Source organism: Cloeon dipterum, chromosome 1 (assembly GCF_949628265.1).
Source record: "Cloeon dipterum chromosome 1, ieCloDipt1.1, whole genome shotgun sequence".
Lineage (NCBI taxonomy): Eukaryota > Metazoa > Arthropoda > Insecta > Ephemeroptera > Baetidae > Cloeon > Cloeon dipterum.
In genome coordinates, this window is record NC_088786.1 from 28,226,247 (window position 1) to 28,245,878 (window position 19,632).

Genomic DNA, 19,632 nt, shown 5'->3' on the forward strand with positions numbered 1-19,632 from the left:
ACTGAAACGCCGCGAGATGAGGTTCCGGTGTTGGTGCCGCGGCTCAGGAGAGCACCGCGAGAGTTTTCTCCCACGAACTGAGAATGAGCCCATGCAAGGCTGGATGCGAGAGCAGCAGGTGCCAGGTCGCTGTGGCGCATGCGTGCTCTGGTGAAAGAGTCTGTGGAATTCCTTTTACTTTTTTGCTGCCGACTGGCTGCAAGAAGTCAGTTTGGTGCCCGCTCGCCGCCGGCCACCTTGCAGCATGTTGTTGGCCTGCTGACTCGACAAACCCGAGCTACCGACTGACCAGTGAGTGAGTTGCTGATAGTGAGTGCGCCCTACGGATACTGCTGCACGACCCTTCCGCTCCAACGAAAGGGTGAGTTAAGATGCATGCTCGGTGAAGGTGAACACCTGCAGAGCCAGGTGACGGCAGACGGGCGCGTTCGTACAAAACGCATGCGGATGCAAATGAGGCAACGAGAGTCGGCAGGAAAACGAGAAGAGAAATAAGAAAGAGGCGGAGGCCCCTTTGGTGCGCGTCTGCCTTGTATGCAACATCCGCGAGTGGAGGAAGACTTCAATGGCCGCAATTCTTTTATTTTATTGTTGGGCTCAAACCGGACAAAGCTTATTTCTTTAAATTTGGTTCTCATCTTAATTTGCGTAAATTTTGACAAGGTCGTATTTTAAAAAACGAGTTTATCCTTCAGTGGTAGAGCCAATGCCAGTATAGAGTTTAATTCCTTTATTTTATATTTCTCAGTCAGCCTATGGGCTTTTCTCCAAAACCTAATTTGGGAAATCATCTTGTAAGAGCTGGAATGAATAATAAAAGCAGTATTTAGAAGTAAACAACTTGTTTGTAAATGCTATCCAATATATAAAAAAAAACATTTAAAAATAGCATGCTGAACTCAGCGTTTTCGCTAAATTTAAGTTTCTTTATCATGGTGTTAATTTCCGTTGTTCTCTTTTAAGCGTCTCTTTTTGCCATTGCCCCAACCACCTGGTGCGTCAAGCGTTATGTCCGTCAATCTACCTCTCCGTCGCGCTACACTAATCGCGATAATTGCGCCAACCTTCTCCCAAATTTTATTCTACCACACGAAATTATAGCGCCTCTTTCTCTTCGTAAACGCATCTTGCTTAGAAGTGATTTTTCGTCTCCCCGGGAATACCATTAAAACCTCATCTATATAAAGTTTTAAAAGTGTGTTGTGGAGATATGAAGCTATCAAATGTCGTGCATATGTGCTTGAAAATTCTCTCATAAATAAACCGAGAGGTTGATTTGCATGTCAATCAGATTGGCAGAGCTACACAATCTTAGATCACATCCAATTGTCAGCAGAGTTTACTAAAATGTTCACGTGAAATGTTTCTCCTTGGAAGCAGCTCAGTTAGAGCGCGCTATTGTGAGTACGCCTTACTCTCTTGGATTACACGTGGCCCATCAGACAATTACTTAATATTCTGCTGCCATACAGTACGTGCACTTCTCCATTTGGTATATGGGCTTTGAATAATTGAGGAAAGCTATTTTGTAATTCGCCATTTCAGGCACAGCAGACGCTCACTCACAAAACAATGGCAATAAATTGCTCCGACGAAAATAAATCCTTGAGAGCCTCAAGCTTAACTTTGTTTGCGATCCAATTCATTGAAAGTTCAAACCGTTTTGTTACGATGAGAGCTTCATCTTAGTTAAAAAGTTCCAACAAGAAGAACGCAGTTTGAATTTAATAATTTCTGAAACCGTTGTTGTTTTCCAATTACGAGTCGAGGTCGATGAAGCGCAGGAATTCAAACCAGACTAAATCATGTTTAATAGTAATAATGGGGGGATAAATGCGTGTTTGGTGCGCGACAATTTGTAGAGGCAAACAGTTATAAGGCCGCGGCGTTTGTGGCCGGCGGAATGCAGTTCTCTGCTTTTCGAGCCTCGTCCAATCCGAATCTTGGGAGCAGCGCGTTTACTACTTTTTTGCAACTGGATCTGCAACAATAACAACGGCGCTGTGCGGCTTGTTTATCTTCATGACGACGAGAGAGTTACATAAAGGAAGGTGGCCCCAAGGTTGACCACGCGAGATTCAGTGACTCCCACCTTGCTCGCCGCCTTTTTTGTGGAGTAACCGGAGCAACAACACGCACGCACACTCTTTACAACACTGCTCAGTCCAGTGACGTCCAATTCCGTCTGTCCGTTTAGAAATTTGAACCTTTTCTCGAAATCAGAAAGCAATCTGTTATTTGGTGGGAGAAAAACCGCAAAACAGAGGAGTCTCGAAACTGTCACTCATTCGCTTCTGCTCCTCTTGTGTTTGGGGAGTCGAGCATATCGTCTAATTAGTCCGTTTCCATTTCATTTGTTGCCGGGAGTGCTCGTTTTTTTCAATTTGTGCAATTCCATCAAAAGCTTGCATTTCGTAATTTAAATACGATAGTGTGCTATGGACTGTTGCTGTGTTAAAATGATTAAACTGTTAAATCTATTCAGTCGATTTGGAAATATGTCCTACGTTATGCATTTCCGCAAATTGATTAACGAAATCAACTTTTACTTGGAAACATGATTTCAGTTGATGTGTACAAAAAAAATGAAGAAATGAATTACTTTCTAATAATGTACGGCTAATAGGAACAACAAATCGGGCAATTATGTTTATAATTACGATTATGAATCAAGGCGGTAACTATAAAAATTGCTCTACTCGGCGGAAAATAATTTAAGGATGGGTGGCTATGCGTGAGAGAGAAAATATTTTAATTTTGAGTTATTCTTTCTTGGTATGAATTTCTTACGTGTAATATTTTTTTACATATTTGCTGATTGTGGTATGTTTCTTTTGATTTCAGGCGATGAGGTTGTTGGCCAGATTGGCCGTTGTGGCCTGCGTGGTGGCCGCCGCGTCGGCACACGTGGCCCTAACTTATCCACCTGCACGCAAATATGACCTCGACTTCCTTGACAACTCCCGCACAAAAGGACCCTGCGGAATGCCCAAAGGTACGTGTCATTACAAAATTAAAGCTTTCACCACCTCAAAAAAATTTGCCGTCTTCGTTGATTACTGTTTAATTTTAAATGTTTTTGAACACTTTTGCAATCTTGTAAATAGAGGTTCACGTGACCCGCAATAATTTAAACAGTGTGTCGTTGTCGTTAACCTATTAAATACACTATTGAATATTGGTCACTGCGCTATTGAGTACATGATCAACGTTTGCATTGTATTGAAACGCGCGTTGGATAGATGGGACACTGGCATGCAAGGAGACGCTGCTTTCCACATAATTGCGGATCTCTCTCTTTGGCGCACGTTGGCTATGGGCTGGCCACGCTTTATTTGGGCCAAATGAGGCGAAGGAGCTTGAAAGTGGACCACCACCCAGCAGCACCAAATGAATCAATGAATGGGAGTCTTCTCTTTTCGCAAATCGCGCGCGAGAAGTGTCGCTTCGTTTGGTCCAGCGCGTAATTTTCGCCTTTCATCGGCGAACACGTGGGAATTTCACGCCGCGCCGCTCAAGCAAATTTCACCGAACCATCTCGGCTGATTAAGTGCTTTTCAATTTAAAGCTTGGTAACAAATATTAAAAAATGGGAAAAAAGGATCGTTTCAACGAATAACATTATTTTTTCTTGATCTCCCGATTCAAATACTTTATGAGTAACCAAGCAAAATCAAAAGATTTGTTAAGGTGATGGAATGCCACAAAGAGGGAAACGAGGTTACCGCCAGCCGCACTTGCTTAGTTTTTCTCTTTTCCATACGAGTTGATTCAGTGAGGCGGTCAGGGTTCAGTTTCCGCCGCGAACCAGCGCGAGTATATATGTAATAAATAAATTTAATCGCGCGCAGCCTTCTTTGTTTTCCTCGCACAGCATGAATGTATCCAGTTTCCATTGTCCCGCTGCAGAGGAAAACTAATTAGAATCTGTGGTGCAAACAGCCGATTCAGGCAATTTGAAAGTTAGCTAGCTCCTTGTGTGGCATCTCATTCCGCTTAATTGAAACATGGCCATGTCTTCAACGAGAATAACTTCCCGTTGTTTCCCTCACTCCGCGTTACACCAGACGAAACTTAATTTCCAATATTAGCTGCTTATCTACGAATCGGTTAATTACCGAACGGGTGTATTGCTATATTTCGGTTAACGACCTATGCAGCGTTTGAGGCAAACGCGTGTAAAGTTTCTCTTTTTCGTCTCTCCATTAATGCAGCGTGTCAAGCGTGTGAGTTTGCAGCATTTATTACAGCGCCTAAAATTTTAATAAAAATTTATCTAATGGGGTGCTAATCGCGTCCACCATCTCGCCAGCCAATGCCGACGAGTTTCTAATTTCCTTGATCGAATCTCTCCAACGCTAGGTTCTAAATTAATTTTTAGCAATCCTACGATTCAGATATGTTTATTAGTCTGACAATTTTTCGTGCAATTTAACTGTTAGCTAACAAATTTGGGGAAAATACGAGGTGTCATAGCAAAAAACTGTGACGGTTTTAATACCGTCATTGACCCATTTCAAACATCAGCAAAACACGAAAATCACAATGGTGTTGATTTTTTTACTCGAATAACGTGTTGAAATCAAATCAACGTGATTCAATCTTACATCATCACAGACTACTTTGATATACCAATTAAAAGCCAATTCCTGCTCAAGCAGCCTCGCTTTTTAAAAGTGCATCGAAAGTGCAAAGCCCTGCGATGAAGAAAAGTTAAAATTAAAAGTTTCCGTAGCTCTGCACATGCGGCGAATAAATCATCGCGGAACAAATAAGCTATTTGCTACGCAAAATTAAAAGAGTATGCACGCGCGAAATTATTCTGCAGAGAGCTGTTTTAATTGCGTCCGCGCAGCTGTTTTTCCAATCTCCTTTCCACGCTCGTTCTGCCTGCTCGATCATTTAGTCTGTGAATTCGCTTTTACGTTCGCTCACCGTGCGGAAAATAAAAATGATATCCGTGCCGCCAGCGAATAATCCAGAGCGGAGAAAATCAGCCAGCGCATCGAGTAATCATTGCCAAAAAGTGAATTTATCTCTAAGCTGCTTCCGCGTCGAAAGAAAAATGCACCTCCAGGGCCAATCTTCACTTTTTCACAAAATATTTTGCCACCGGCGCACCGTGCCGATGACAATAAAACCGTCTTTCTGATTCAACTGGGATTTGTCCGCGGGCAATTCGCTGCATGAGGTAATCGTTTCACGCGTTCCTGCCTCTCGCGTCCACCTGCGATTGGATTTGTATATATGTGCGATCCGACCCGACCCCAAGAGTTGTTGTTCGATGCTGCAGGCGCAAAATGAGAGAAGCGATTGCGTCGTCGCTCTCTTTGCTTCGCTTGCAAAAAAAAAGATCTCAGCCAATTATGTTATTCAAATTTATCAGATTGAAGTAGAGCTGCCAGGCTCATTCTGTAAGAGTTTCAGTTTAGTGATTGTGGTTAAATCTCCATTCTTTAAATTTAGGACGAAACTCGGTTCAGTACTTGCTTTCTTTTGAAATTATGCTGACAATTAACTGGACGTACTGGTCCAAAAATTCTGAATGGCAATAAAATTGCAACGCTTAATTGAATTTTTCTTTTTTATACCATTTTTAAATCAGTCAGGAAAACATCTAAATAACAGGGTGAAATTGTGGTATATCTGGATCAGCTAGAACCAAATAAAAATAATTTAAACATTTTGCTCTTGAAATTTAGATTTAAATTGGAGATTTCTAGAGTATATTCACCTGACTTTTCATTCGTACATGAATGCTGTGGCATTAAATCATTCCAAACACCATACACTCGCATCCCGTCTTTGCCTGTATATTGAGATGTATCAATTTTCGTTCAAATTTGCGTATATTCTTCTCGGTGGTAGTTTTTGGTAGCACCAATCGTCAGAACTAAATTGTAGGGAATAGAGGGAGGTGTCTATTGATTATTTTCGACAGATTCAAAATTTGCACTGGTCTTCTAATCCCACACATGATACTTTGAATGCTGCTAAATGGCTCTTTACATTTACACGAGTTCACGTGAGAGAAAATGAAATGACTTGTGCACTTGACGCAAGCCTGTTAACGACGGCGATGACGTGTATTACGCAACTTTTGTGCCAAGGTTGCTGTACTGCTGTTGGATGTGAAGCTGCTGCCGCTACACATGCCGGCATAATCACAATTCGATCTGGCGGCGCCGCGACTCCGAAGTACTATCGATGCGCGTCGACTTTTTTCTCACTGAGCACTGAGCGTTCACCTCACCTGTTGCTGAATCGCGCCAAGCACACCAGCTAAAATCTGCTCACACTATTTCGACACGCAGGTTTCTTTTCGACTTGTGAACGCGGCGGGACGTCCCACAACCGTTTGCGCTTTTTCTCGCCGCGTGTGTGTTGTGCAAACGCGCATTGTTGCTCCAAAAGCTATTTATTCGCGAGGCCCTGACGTCGCTTTGCTACTCTCACAATCAGCAGCATCCGCTTTTTTAAACGCATAATCGGTTGAAAAATTGATCTATGACCCTAGAATGTGGTTGCTATGCAACTTGGAGGACATTGATTCAAACCGTGCTCAGCGCGGGTTGCATATCCTTATACACGATAGCGGGAAGAGTGGGAAGACAAGCACAATTTTGGATGTTAATTGTTGCACAATTAGGTAAACTAAAAACATTTATAATGTTAATAAAGATGAGCAACAACGGTATTTTCGTGGTGAAATGGCGTACGTACGCATGCAGTCTTTGTGAAGATTGCACAAGAGATATTTCACCTTTGAGCCTTGAATGGCGTGTGTCGCTGTCGCGCAAGTTTTTGGTCATACTTTCAATTTTAAAACCGTGCTAACAAGAAAGACAAGTGCAAGCGGCCATGAAAGTGATCTGAACTCTTTCATCACGAACGTTTGTTCTAATAAAAAAGCCATATTATGCGAGATATACACATCTACAATTCCTCAAATGTAAAAACAAGGCAGTTGACATTGGTCTCATCCTTGCATCTAAGTAATTTGTACAAATTTTCAGAGCAAAGTGTGAGAATTTCCGTGTAAGAAAGGAAAAAAAAGCAGAATGTCTAGAGGGAAATTCACGATTAACCAGATACCGCGGCGTGATTTTCTCAGGCTACTTTGAACCCCGCGCGTGCTTTTAAACTAGAAATATGCAGTTGTAACAAATTATCTTAGCTTGCTATTTTATCTGCATTTGAAGCTCCCACACAAGAGATTCCGCTTAAAAAATTGTTTTGGAGAAGAGAATTTGAATTTCGCAAATTGTGCTTGCTAATTTAGCTTTTTTTCAATGCCATAGAAAAACAAAATTAATTTATTGGAATACAGGTACTTATCAAAAGGATATTTGAGTTTTCAATTTTCTATATTGTGAAACTTAAAATTGCAATGTGAACAAAATGAATCATATTTCAACTCGGTACGAAAAATTCATTGCGTATTTTCTCCAATGAGGCCCGTGCGCCCATATTACGCGTTCGCAATGTTATTGGGTCACGGAGTTTCCGTGAGTTTTTCGCTATCAGGGGGTCGCCCATCTCGAAAGAGGTGAACTGATAAAAAAATAGCCAAGAACTAGATTTTTCACACCTGGACACAACTTAAGCATGATAAAATCGTTAGAATAAAATTTAACTAAGTAGAGACATGTTGTCGGTATTAGTGTTAGAAGTAACTTCCGTTGGTAGTTTTGAAAGGAGTTTTGGCGCACGTAATGAAATGAGAAAACGCACTTTATGCGCCGCTTTGCAAAATTTACGAGGCTCATTAGCTGAATGGTCGGAAGCATGCGTTGAGAGCCCGTTAATTCGTCGCATCCTTCTTCCTGCCTTCTCCTTTTTTGTGTGTATCACAATTCACAATATATCTCTCAGCAAGCAGCAGACAAAACAAGCCGCCAACAAAAGTGAACGTGCGAGTTTCCGAATCGGGGCACCAACACAAACAATGCGTTCTCGTACACATACACGTGGTCTGGTAGCGCAACAGGTTGGCCTAAGCGGCAAAAAAAGGAACAGGTGGCGGCGTTTCAATCAGCGTCGATTTCCTCATTGTTACAAGCTCCATTCCGCATTGTTGGTCCTCAGGTCGGCGGGAGAGGGATCAGATCATTAGCAAATGGAATAGAGGCAGAACTGGACGTGCGAGAGAAACTCGCGTTGTTTGTGTATGCATGCTCCGCAGGTACATATACCTGCTATGTTTGTGTATCTATCTGCTCAGCAGCAGAGACGCGTGTATATGTAGGTACCATAGGTGTTTTATTTGTAGCCGCGGCTGCACGCACCTTGATGGAGCTGCTAGCTTTTAGCAGAGAAAGTCCGCTTAGGGCCGATCGCGAGTGAAAGTCGATTTTGATAAATCCCGCGCCTCTATACGGCACCATAGCTGAATGCTAACTTGGTCAGATGCCGCGAGGAGGAATCGTTTACCGACGCAATGTTCCCACGAATCGGCCTAAAACGCTGCTTTTGTCACGAGCTGAATTCCTTTGTTTGTAATTTGCGTTTGGCGTGAGACGATGCTGCCAATCAGAATCAAAATTAGCAAAGTCGTCAATTGTGATCACGAGACTGAAAGCGGCAACAAAGACAACTCTTTTTCTCCAATTAGACTTTTATGTTACTTTGATGACGCCGACTTCAACTCGAACCGAAAGGAGCTAATCAAAAATTAAACCCTTCCTGTTGACCACTATTTTAACGAAAGTCAAGGCAAGGCCGCGAGACGAATTTGCTCTCTCATTGTGAGCCCGTGTGTGCTCAACTTCTTAGTGGGAGCGGTGATATTTGTTCTTGGAATCACATCACCCTGAATCAGCACAGTTTCTCCAGCACAACACCCAGATGTGAAAATGAGCTGTCCACAACTGAATTCAGGGCTTATCCGTAATTAATTATCGTGTGTCACTTTGAATTCAGTGTCTCTTGGATAATATACTACATATTTCGGTCATTTGAAAAGAGAAACTTTTGATTCTCTCCCAATAGCAAAAAGCTTCTGTCCGTTTTCCTACAGGCGCGGGACGCAATTACTGGCAATTACAAATTACTCGCAGCTCGCATACCGCTTGCGAAATCGATTCTGCACGCACAGTCTCGCTGAAGCAATCGGCTTGGGATTAATTGCACCCACGGCAGGTCACTTTGATGCGGTCATTATCTCTCCATTGCAAATCAAAGCCTAGAACGCACGGTGTCTCAGTTTACAGCAAAACCTGGCGAAAAGGCAAATAAAAAACTGCAAAGAGTTGCGTCACTCTTTGTTTGGATAATCATAAATAAAACATGGAGCTTTTTTATCTTTCTACTATTGACCTGTGCGGCGTGTTGTTCAACAACAGGAATTCAATGCCCGCAATATCGCGCCAGTGAATTTCTCAACGAAGTAACTGGTCCGTCCGCTTTTACCGCACACGAATGTATTGCTCGCAACGAAAAAAATTAAATTCGCAGTGCGTGTACCGTAACACAAATGGAATTTGATTGCAGCTTTCAAACCAATCCATTTAAACCTCTACACTGTTCATCAAATATAAAATTTCATACATATACTCTCAGCAGTTGGGATTGCTAAATTGATTAAAAAAGTGAAATGGACTGCGACGTAGAAGGGACGACGTTCTGTTCAGATTATGCAAAAAATGAGAACAGCAGTAAACAAACATTTCCGGCCGCATAGCTCGGTGCGAATAGTTAAGTGGTGGTTGCGGCTTCCAATTTATTCACGTCTGCTATCTATTTTATTGCATGCGGTTGCGGCAGCACGATATGAAAATTTAACAAGAGAAACGTGTCTTTTTCTTGAGCAATTTCTGTGGGCCCAGTGTGTGGAAGTGAGTTGTAAGCGCGCTCTGTACAACTGGTGCGCGCATTTGCAATTCGAACAATTTACAGCCGAAAAATGCGCACGCCATATAGTGGTTCAAGTAAGATAGGATGTAAAAGCAGTTCTTTGCCCGCTCACCCAACTAGCCAACTTTATGTATGCGCTGACCTAAAATTATCGGCCGCCAATAAATTTCCATCTTTTTCCTTCTCGGCCTGAACTCCACAAAACTTTTAACTCTCGTCAAAGACATAACTATTAAATATTTCCAATATTTGGAGACTTCAACAAATGCAGATTGCTGATAGTAAAGAATATCTCTTTTTTAAATTTTTATTTTATTTGCTTAATGCCCCAAGATAAAATTAAAAACTGCATCAACTGCGTACATTTTATCAACGCCTTCGGGTAAAAATTACCCATTCAAACTTTTCTTTGTTGGCAATCAGGAGTAGAAAGACGAGATGGCATCTTTGGCACTCGCAATTCAGGCCACGCAAACATAATGTGCAATGAAATGAACGACCCAGGGCAGTGGTCACCGCTTTTACCTTGTGACGAATCGATTGAATGGACGCAGAGAGGAAAAGCAAAATTTCGTTGCGTATGGAGTTTGGTGAAGTGCCAAAAGCGGCCTTGTGAGCGCCAGCTTGGAATCGAGTTTGATCTTGGGCCGCTCTTTTTGCTTCTTTTTCTCCACTGCAGATTTCTCCTTTCGCTGAGCAATCTGAACGCGAGCCTCTTTCAATTTTAAGGCCAGATTTTATGCTTGGGTTTAAACAGGACGTGAAGTGAGCCATTCTCGCATTCAAATTGTCTCTAAAACGCGCTGCCAGAATTTTTGCTGTCTTTTTATTGCTCAAACGCAGTAATTTTTTTTACAATGTATAACATTTTCACTCTAATTAAATTTTTCGCTTAATGCTATAGCAGTCGGAAAACCTCTTTGCATTAATGTTGGGTTCGTTGACTTCATCTTCGCACCGCCGACAACACTACACAATTGCGTAATTAGGGACGCAAGTGCTCACTTGGTCGACAAATCATTAACATCAAAGTTACCGTAAACTTCACGAGAGAAGAGCAGCAAAGCAAACGATGCTTTTTGCAGCTCGCGCGCACATCGCAGCCAAGGTGAATGGAATGCTGCATTTTTATTGAGCTTGACGCCTCATGCGCGCGTGCTCTCGTGCTCAGTCAAATCGTGACGGTCTCATTGTCATTCAGCAAAAGCCCCTCGAGATGCCCCCTGCCCGCGTTTGGCCCACAACCAAAAAGGAGCCATCAGGGTCAAGTGCGCGCACCTTTCTGCCACCTCGCCAAGCTCGCCTTTATTCACAGTGCAAACTCACGAAACCTCTCTAAGCGGAGCGAATCTTTGTTTTTCCCTAAACACTCTAGGAGAAATTATCGATTTCACGCGGGTCACATATAAGTGAAAAATTGCTATCCTGTGGGTGTTCAGAATAGAGGCGTGCAGTTCTGATGCGAGTTTTGTTCCACTAAGTTAGAAATTAGAAAATTGCATGCTGTTTGACGTCAGGGAAACACACTTCTACTACAATGCAAGACATAATTTATTCATAGTTTAAGGAATATTTAACATAACAAGCTTGTTCTTTAACGCTGCCACTTTTTCACAATCAAAATGTGGTTGCAAATGATATTGTTTATCTATTTTGATTAAAATATATAAAAAAACAGATTTAAAATTATATAAATTTTGTTCTGGAAACTGAGCAAAAACGATTCCTGCAGTTTTTGAAAGAAATATTCGACACGGAACATTTGAGATTCATTAAATCTGCCGCGTGAAACTTTTCCTGCAAATCACACGTCTTTCGAGGCAATAAACTTTACAACCGCTCGGACCAATTTTAGCACAAGACCGGCGGCTAGCATGCATTATTGTTGCGCAATATCCTATTCCCGTATACACTTCACAAATTTTAACCCATTACATTTTTCCCTCTTGCTTCGCAGGTTTGACGCAAACGACTTTGATGGCTGGCGGAAGCTTCAACATCACCTGGCACCTGGCTTACCCGCACAGGGTGAGTTTCTCATCACTAAATTTCGCTACAAATGGCTCGCATGGATATCTCAATCTCTGGAGGAGTTATATCGTCAAAGGCCATCTCGTGCGCCGAGAAATAAATTACATATTTCCAATCTCTTTGTGTGCGCTTATGTAAAGTTGGAGCCCCGTTCCAAGGAACCGGTTTCTCTCCGCTCTCTGACGAGAGAGTATGCACCTGACTGGAAATGTGTATATGTGTGTGTGTGTGTGTGTGTGCGAGTGTTGGTACATACACGAACTGTGTGAGTGTGTATGTAGCGTCGAGCACGAAAAGCAGCAGTCATTCATCTGCTGCTGCCTTTAATTATATAATAGGTCGGAATCTCGGCAAAAAAGAAAAGAATGCTCTAATCGAGTTTAGTGCGTCGTGATTGTCTTATTGAGACACATATGAGCAATACACACTACTTGCGTTTTCCATACTTCTTCTCTCATTTGGGTCAGTCTGCAATCTCTTGATACCTTTCCAAGGGCAGACGTTGGAAATTACCTCGAATTCAAATGAGGCGCCGTTTGTTATTGGCGCTCTTATAGTTGAAGACCCTTGCCACTCTGAAAATATTTGTTCATTTATTTATTTGGACCAAAAGATAAAATGAGAGAGCAAATAATTATTATTTTTGAAGTAACAGAAATGTCAGATTAGCTTTTTCTATTTACAGATAAAATAGTCCAATAAACAAATTATTCAATCTCGTGTTTGCTTATAAAGGCTTCCTTTGTTATTTTCAGGGTGGTTTCAAGCTTCAGGTTCTAGATGCCTTGCAGCGACCTTCTATGGACTTGACGCCGGTGACGGCAGACTCTGAATTCGTTAAAACCGACGTCACGTGAGTTGACAAATACCAGTAGATATTTCTAAAGCCATTCAACATTTACATAGCTCCGAATGTGTAAATGAACAGTTGAAAAGAAATTACGTGGTCTGTAATTTTTCGTCACTATTGGCATCATCCATTATTTTAGATAATATCAATATAAATTCTATATTAAGCCCGTGTGCCTCCATTTTCCACTCATGTTAATCAAAGTCTTCTCATATTAAATGCTTGAAATGTGTTCATAATCATTATATTCTATAGGTTGAGTTGGAATCGATTTTCTTTCTCACCATGCCGCTTGTTTTTGTAAAACAGGTCCCAGTCATACTCGGTTAAATTGCCGTCGGATATGACGTGCACCAACTGTACCATCAGGTTGATGAGACAAGCCAGCGAGTGGTCTGATGGCTACAGGTTCTGGTCCTGCGCCGACGTTGACATCGTGCCAAGTAAGTTGTGCTAATAGTCGATATTTAATTAGTTATTCACTAGAATTGAATCAGATACCCTTTTTCTGGGGTTTAAATTATTTTGTATCGAATTTTCTTCCCGTTTTTCGCACTCCAACCACACGCGGAGGCAGTGAATGCGGTTAATTTATTGCCGCGTTTGCATTGAGACCTCTATTCTCAGAGCAGCGCGTTCAAAATCGCGGTCACTTGGCGGCGGCCTCCCGAGAAGGAATTCGTCGACCGCAGATATTGCATTATCATTATTTTTTGTGACAGCAGCAGGGAGCGGGCACCGCGCGCAGTGGCAAAAAAGCTGAAATAAGCCGGCTCGCGCTTTGGGAAAATTAATAATCTGGCGGAGCAGAGTAGCCCAGTAAACAAAACGGGCACTTTCTCCTCTCGCCGCGGGACGACATGATGAATTACAAACGTGGGCTGCTGTAACTTCCACTTCCAATGTCAACACATTTTTTCTCTCTTCCATTCCTAATCATGACTCGGATGTATTTTAGTACTTGCAAATTAAGAGAAATTCACGTCGCGAGCGCACGATCGCCTCGCCTTAAAAAATCCTGGAAAAATAATAGCTTTGCGCGGAGAAGGTGTTATACAGGATTTAACACACTTATTCATATATAGGATGTTGTGTTTTTGTTAACTTTAAAACATTTTTAGGAAGAAAATAATGAGACAATTAAAATTCGCAGAATCCCAGTACAAAGAGGACTGCAGTGGCCACGGCCGGTACCTGCTGTCCAAGTGCCGGTGCGACCGTCTGTACTACGGCCCGCGGTGCCAGTACAGGGATGAGTGCGTGGACGATGCTGACTGCGGAGAGCGCGGCAAGTGCGTGGACATCATGGCTACGACGGCGCCGCGACACCAGTGCTACTGTGAGCTCGGCTGGTTCGGACCCGGCTGCAAACAGAGGTCTGCCGTCAAGAACACTGATATAAACCTAGCCACCTACACCAAGAAGCAACTCACACCAACATTCACCCTCTACTGGCGCGTCCTTCGTGAGGCCGGCGAAATTGAAATGGCCCTTCAGGTACGTGAGCATTTCTATCTAAGTTCCCTCACTTTAAATTTTAAAAAAACAAAAAAACAAAAAGGAGTTGCTTAATAAAATCCATCTGTTTGCAGGTGAACGGATCAAGCTACGCTGCCATCGGCTGGAGGCCGCGCTCGTTGACGGCCGAGTGCAAAAACTTCCCCGAGTTAGCAGACCTGCCAGGTGCAGCTCCTGTCCCTGAGGCCAAGGCCAAGGCTGAGCCAGAACCCGCTTCAGCAGAGCCTGAACCAAAGGCAGAGCCAAAGTCGGAGCCGGAACCTAAGTCTGAACCTGCTGCAGAGCCTGAGCCATCTGCTGAACCTGAGCCTAGCAGTGAGTTTACTTACCAAAGAATTTTCTAATTACAATGTTTGCGTGCACAGAACAAAGTCTCTTATTATTTTACCTTCCATCAGCCACTGAAGCAGCAAAGACCACACTCCGTTCGATTCCATTGGCTCGAACGGCCGGCTCATCAAACTTCAAGCCGCGCCCAAGGTTGAATTTTGCCTCGAGAAAGAGAGCAACCCCTGTATCCCAACAGAACCAAAAGAAAGACGAAGTAGAGACCAGCGTGCAGTTTAGGGTTAGCTCAAGGCAGAGTTCCAGCAGCAGAACCAAGAGACAGGCCACTGGTGAATATTTGTTTAATTGTCTGCAATCTTTTGTACAGACTGATTGTTGTAAATATTTTTTTGCTCATGCACTTTTCATTCTTTATCCTTTGCTCTGCTCTCTGAAAATACTTCATAACACGAAGTAGTTTATTTTCAAATCCAATACAAGTTTCGTATCTTTCATCTCCTCTTACGTTAAATAGATTTTTTGTTCCACATAACATGAATGTTCTCCTCTATTGTAAATACCTCTGCGAATGTAATAGCAATTCTCTGAACCACAATCACAGGCGTGCACTATAAGACTGGGGCTGAGTATGCAAAGACAACTACCCCTCAGCCAGAACCAACCACTGCTGGTAAGAGTTGAATTCATATTTTTTATGTACAAAATATGATATTAAATCTAAAACATTTCAGCCGAACCTGAGCCTAGCTCGGAACCTGAGCCAGCCAAGAGCGAACCTGAACCTGCCAGTGCTGAACCTGAGCCAAAGTCTGAGCCTGAACCAAGCTCAGAGCCAGAGCCTAGCTCGGAACCTGAACCTGCCAAGAGCGAACCTGAGCCCAGTTCGGAACCTGAACCAGCCAAGAGTGAGCCTGAACCTGCGAGTGCTGAACCTGAGCCAAAGTCTGAGCCGAAGCCCAGCTCTGAACCAGAACCTTCCTCTGAGCCTGAACCATCTTCAGAGCCTAAACCTGAACCTGGTGCACATGGTATAAATTGTCAACATCATTTCACCGCTCAATCATAATGGAATGATAATTTTTTTAAAAGTGTGATGTTCTGTATATAATTTGCTATACAGCTCATAATCTGTAGGCATCTTTTTCTGTTTTACTCTTTCTTGATCAAACTTTTTTACCTCTGTTGATAGAATCTTTTAGAAGCATGGAATATTTATTTACTTTAAAAATACACTGTAGCTATATTTAAAAATTTCGATTATAGTTGCTTGTCTTTAACCTTTAGGACTAGAATAGGTGTATACTGAGTAACTATATAATCTAAAACATGATCCGGTCCTGTTGCTCATTTGAAATCTAATATTTTAGACAAGAAAAAGGATCCTTCGGCTGAGCCTGAACCATCATCTGAGCCAGAACCATCGTCCAAGCCTGAGCCAGCCTCTGCTGAGCCTGAGCCAGCTTCTGCTGAGCCTGAACCTTCTTCTGAACCAGAGCCCTCATCAGCTTCTGAGGGTCGATCCCAGAAATGTACTTAATTTTTTAGCACAGAAATTAATGGCACACTAAATGATTTGTTAATTATCCGTAGCGTCTGGCTATCCCGAGGCTCATCCATATGTTCCAAAGCACAATTTCTTTGGCATGGACTGCACGGATATGGTAATTGGTATGGCCAGAGGAACTGCCAGCCGTGTCTGGGACTACTACACCAGAGACAGATCTACACCGCGGTTTGATACATTCTGGGGCGGAAAGAACGATCTGACCGCTGCCATGGGCTTTGAAAAAGACGGCGTCACCACAATTGTGTTCAGAAAGAAACTTATCGGTATTTTTTAGAAAATGTTTAACTATTGTGCAAGTATTTATTCAATGAATTTGAAACAGCCACCGAACTTACCGACCATTCCATTCTGGAGGAGCCAATGCACGTGATTTGGGCAGTTGGCCAGGAGCAAGGAAATTACATACACAATCCTAAGTCTGGTCTCGAAGAGGACCATGCAAGCGTACCAGACTTCTACAAACCAGATGAACTCAAGTACCACGGCCACGGACAGCAGCGAGGAAAGACAGTCATCAACTTCTACGGTAAATTCTAGCACCTTTCTCTGTGGAAGGGAAACACCAATAATGGTTTTACAGAGGAAGAAACTAAAACCGCCGCAACTGGAGAGGTTGGATCCGAGTCCGTTCCCACAGAGAAGCCTGGAAGCGTTTTGGATCAGTGCGGTGCTGGCTACTGGCAGTTCCCTCGCAACTGCAATGGCGACGACTGCGAATATCACGCTTCATGGTCCATTGTCAGGGACACTGCCCATTTCACGATCAAAACCAAGCACACTGATCTTTGGACGGGCATCGCCTTCTCGCACAATGAGCGCATGGGTCAGACCGATGCGATCCTTGGATGGGTCGACCGAGCAGGCCGGTCCTTCATCATGGACACTTGGATCAGTGGGTACCAGGTAAAAAAAGCGGCAAAGCACCTTTTAGAACCCAATTCCTAATCATTTTCTCAATGGCAGGCTCCACAGTTGGACGCCCAGCAGGACGTTTCCAATGTGACTGGCCGCATCAACGACGGCATGACTGTGCTGTCCTTCCAACGTCCTCTGGACACTCAGGACCCCAAGGACGTGGCATTGGACGGAAAGGATTGCCCGTACCTCATGTTCCCCATCAAGGGTGGCAAATTCAACTCCGTGAACAAAAAGATTTGGAAGCACGACGAAGTACCCGCCCTGACGGCCCACAAGGTGTGTCTGAGAGCTTGCGCCCCCGGCAGCACAACCACCACTCCTCCTCCACCACCCACCATAAGCTACAAGGCTGAGGTGCGCCTGGTCAATCTGGGCGATGGCTTCAAGGTGCCCAGCCCAGGATCGGCTGACTTCAGCACTCTTGCTGAAACCGTGGGCAACGCCCTGACCGCAGGCTCGCTTGGACAGATTTCTGGACTCAACAACATAGTTGTTCGACAGTTCAAAAAGTGAGTGAAATTCAACACCCTTGGACGCAATATTTGAGATTAAATATAACACTTCTTTTAGGGATGAGGATAAACAAAGTGTGATCGCTGAGATCGCTGTGGTGGTGGATAAGCTAGAGTACGAGAAGTCCACTGGTATGACTGTGGAGACTGCTCTCGAAGAGACTGTAGCGGCAGGACGCGTCGGAAATCTCAAGTTGGACCCTAACTACCTCATCATGCAGGCCCCCAGAAGTAGGTCACTGACCAAAAGACGTTACAAAATTACCTTAACTTTTCCCCCACAGTAAGCAGCGTGGATGACGCCTCGGAAGGTCGCGCCGAGAACACAAGCGGCTGGCTAGCCATGTCTGCGACCAAGCTGTACATCCTGGGAGGCTGCGTTCTGGCCCTGGTGCTGATCGTGCTTCTGCAGGCCATGTGCACCCTGGTGAAGCCACGCAAGGCTAAAAAGGAGCAGCTGATCACCTCTCCGTCAGCGTGGAGCGCTGCCAACACTAACTACGCTTTCGACGTCACCGATTTCAAGCAGCAACCACCAATGCAGATGCAGAAGGTATGAAAACTAATGATTACAGGGTCATGCATAAATTATTTGTGTTGCTCCTGTTTCTTTGTTTTATCATATTATTTTTCGTGTAATCCCAATTTATTTAGTTACTCTTTCTGATTTTTGTATAAAGTTTAAAGGCTAAGAGTCTCATTTTTTTAACAATTACAAGAACTGAACTCTCCATAAAAACCAAATTTTGTTGAAATAAAAATTCAGACATAGTATTTCCTCATCGTGAAGAGCGTCAATTTTTTTGCCAACTAGTGTCGGCCAAACATATGAAGTCCTATATATTTTTCCATTTTTTTTCTTGATGAAAATCTTAACCAAAATCTATTTTTTAAATTTCGTGATAATTTTATATTTTTACCCTAAAATCAGATGTTAGTCTGACACTGATGGGGAAATAAAATTGACACTTAGCAACAAAGAAATGAAATATTGTACAAATTTTAACATTCCTTGGGTCGCTTCTTCAATAAAACCCAATTTCCGTCATACAAAATTAAAATTGTTTTTGCTGGAAAGGTCGCGCCACCAATGATGGACCCCAGATATGGAGTGCCACGCAGCACCTACTCGCTGCCCCGCACCGTGATGGCCGACCGCATGGTGGCCGCCGCGCCAGCCGGCTACTACACGCACGACCGCCGCGCGCACAGGCACCCGAACGGCCTGCAGCCCGACTTCTACTTCATGCCCTCGCAGAGAAAGTACTCAGGCGAGGTGGTCAGGGTCTACGTGGACTACAACAAGGCGCCCAAATGAGCCCCTTTTCACAACCGCGGTGCTTCACTCGGCGCCAAGTAGTATTTTCTGACTCTGCAGAGTGTGCGGCAACTCTGGGTGCACAGGACTCTTGTTGTACAGTGTTTAAATTTTACAACCCTCGGCGCAAAACAGGTATCCTCTAGAGGAGGCAAAACACTCCCTCCAGAACTGTGTAATATATATAATAGACTACCATCCATTAATTCTTGACGCAATTGTAAGTACTTCGCACAGCCAGCCAGTAAATTATTGCTTTTAGATTTGCAACGAATATAGTTTCAACAGTGATTTTAATTGTAAACGACTTTGGCATTACACAAGTTAAGAAGTAGATCCCATCCCCCATGCATTCAGTGATGTTATTCTTCAAGCCACTTGGATTTTGTGCCATACTTTGACAAGGCCAAATTGTACGTAAAATCTCATTGCGCAATCCTGAACGAAATTTTAATACGCTCACATAGCATCTCCATTGATTGCATGCCAAGCTCAATAATATTTAATTTAGACGCGTGTGATGAGAGTGCAAGTTAGTATTTTTCCGGTAGTTGATGATTATAATTTAACCGAATTGACATGCAACGAGATACTCTCATATTATATTATTCTACTCAAGGATCAGAAAATAACATAATATTGGTTACTTACTGCATGTATGTGATAATAGCGAGATATGAATGTACTTTTGTTTGTTAAAACAATTTTAAACTGTGCAAAAGCATTGTGCATCTAGTTATTTTGAATAAATGTTTCATTGATAAAAAAACTGTCG

The 19,632-nt window shown here is 43.1% G+C and overlaps 1 protein-coding gene across 3 annotated transcripts; it reads left to right on the forward strand.

The window, feature by feature from the left end:
* Positions 1-138: 138 nt before the first annotated feature.
* Positions 139-19,626, forward strand: nahoda. 3 transcript variants are annotated; one of them, XM_065479629.1, is made up of 19 exons: positions 140-361; positions 2,845-2,995; positions 11,813-11,883; positions 12,642-12,739; positions 13,046-13,179; positions 13,890-14,233; positions 14,329-14,569; positions 14,653-14,871; positions 15,144-15,212; positions 15,274-15,318; positions 15,433-15,570; positions 15,910-16,071; positions 16,133-16,372; positions 16,432-16,635; positions 16,690-17,012; positions 17,073-17,536; positions 17,598-17,770; positions 17,824-18,092; positions 18,618-19,626. In XM_065479629.1, exons 2-19 carry the CDS (start codon positions 2,848-2,850, stop codon positions 18,855-18,857), a joined length of 3,582 nt encoding a protein of 1,193 aa, XP_065335701.1. In that variant the 5' UTR covers positions 140-361; positions 2,845-2,847; the 3' UTR covers positions 18,858-19,626. The 3 variants fall into 3 exon arrangements, with proteins under 3 accessions (XP_065335693.1, XP_065335710.1, XP_065335701.1); XM_065479621.1 differs by having other exon boundaries at positions 139-361; positions 15,274-15,570; XM_065479638.1 differs by lacking the exons at positions 15,144-15,212; positions 15,274-15,318; positions 15,433-15,570 and having other exon boundaries at positions 139-361.
* Positions 19,627-19,632: the final 6 nt, after the last annotated feature.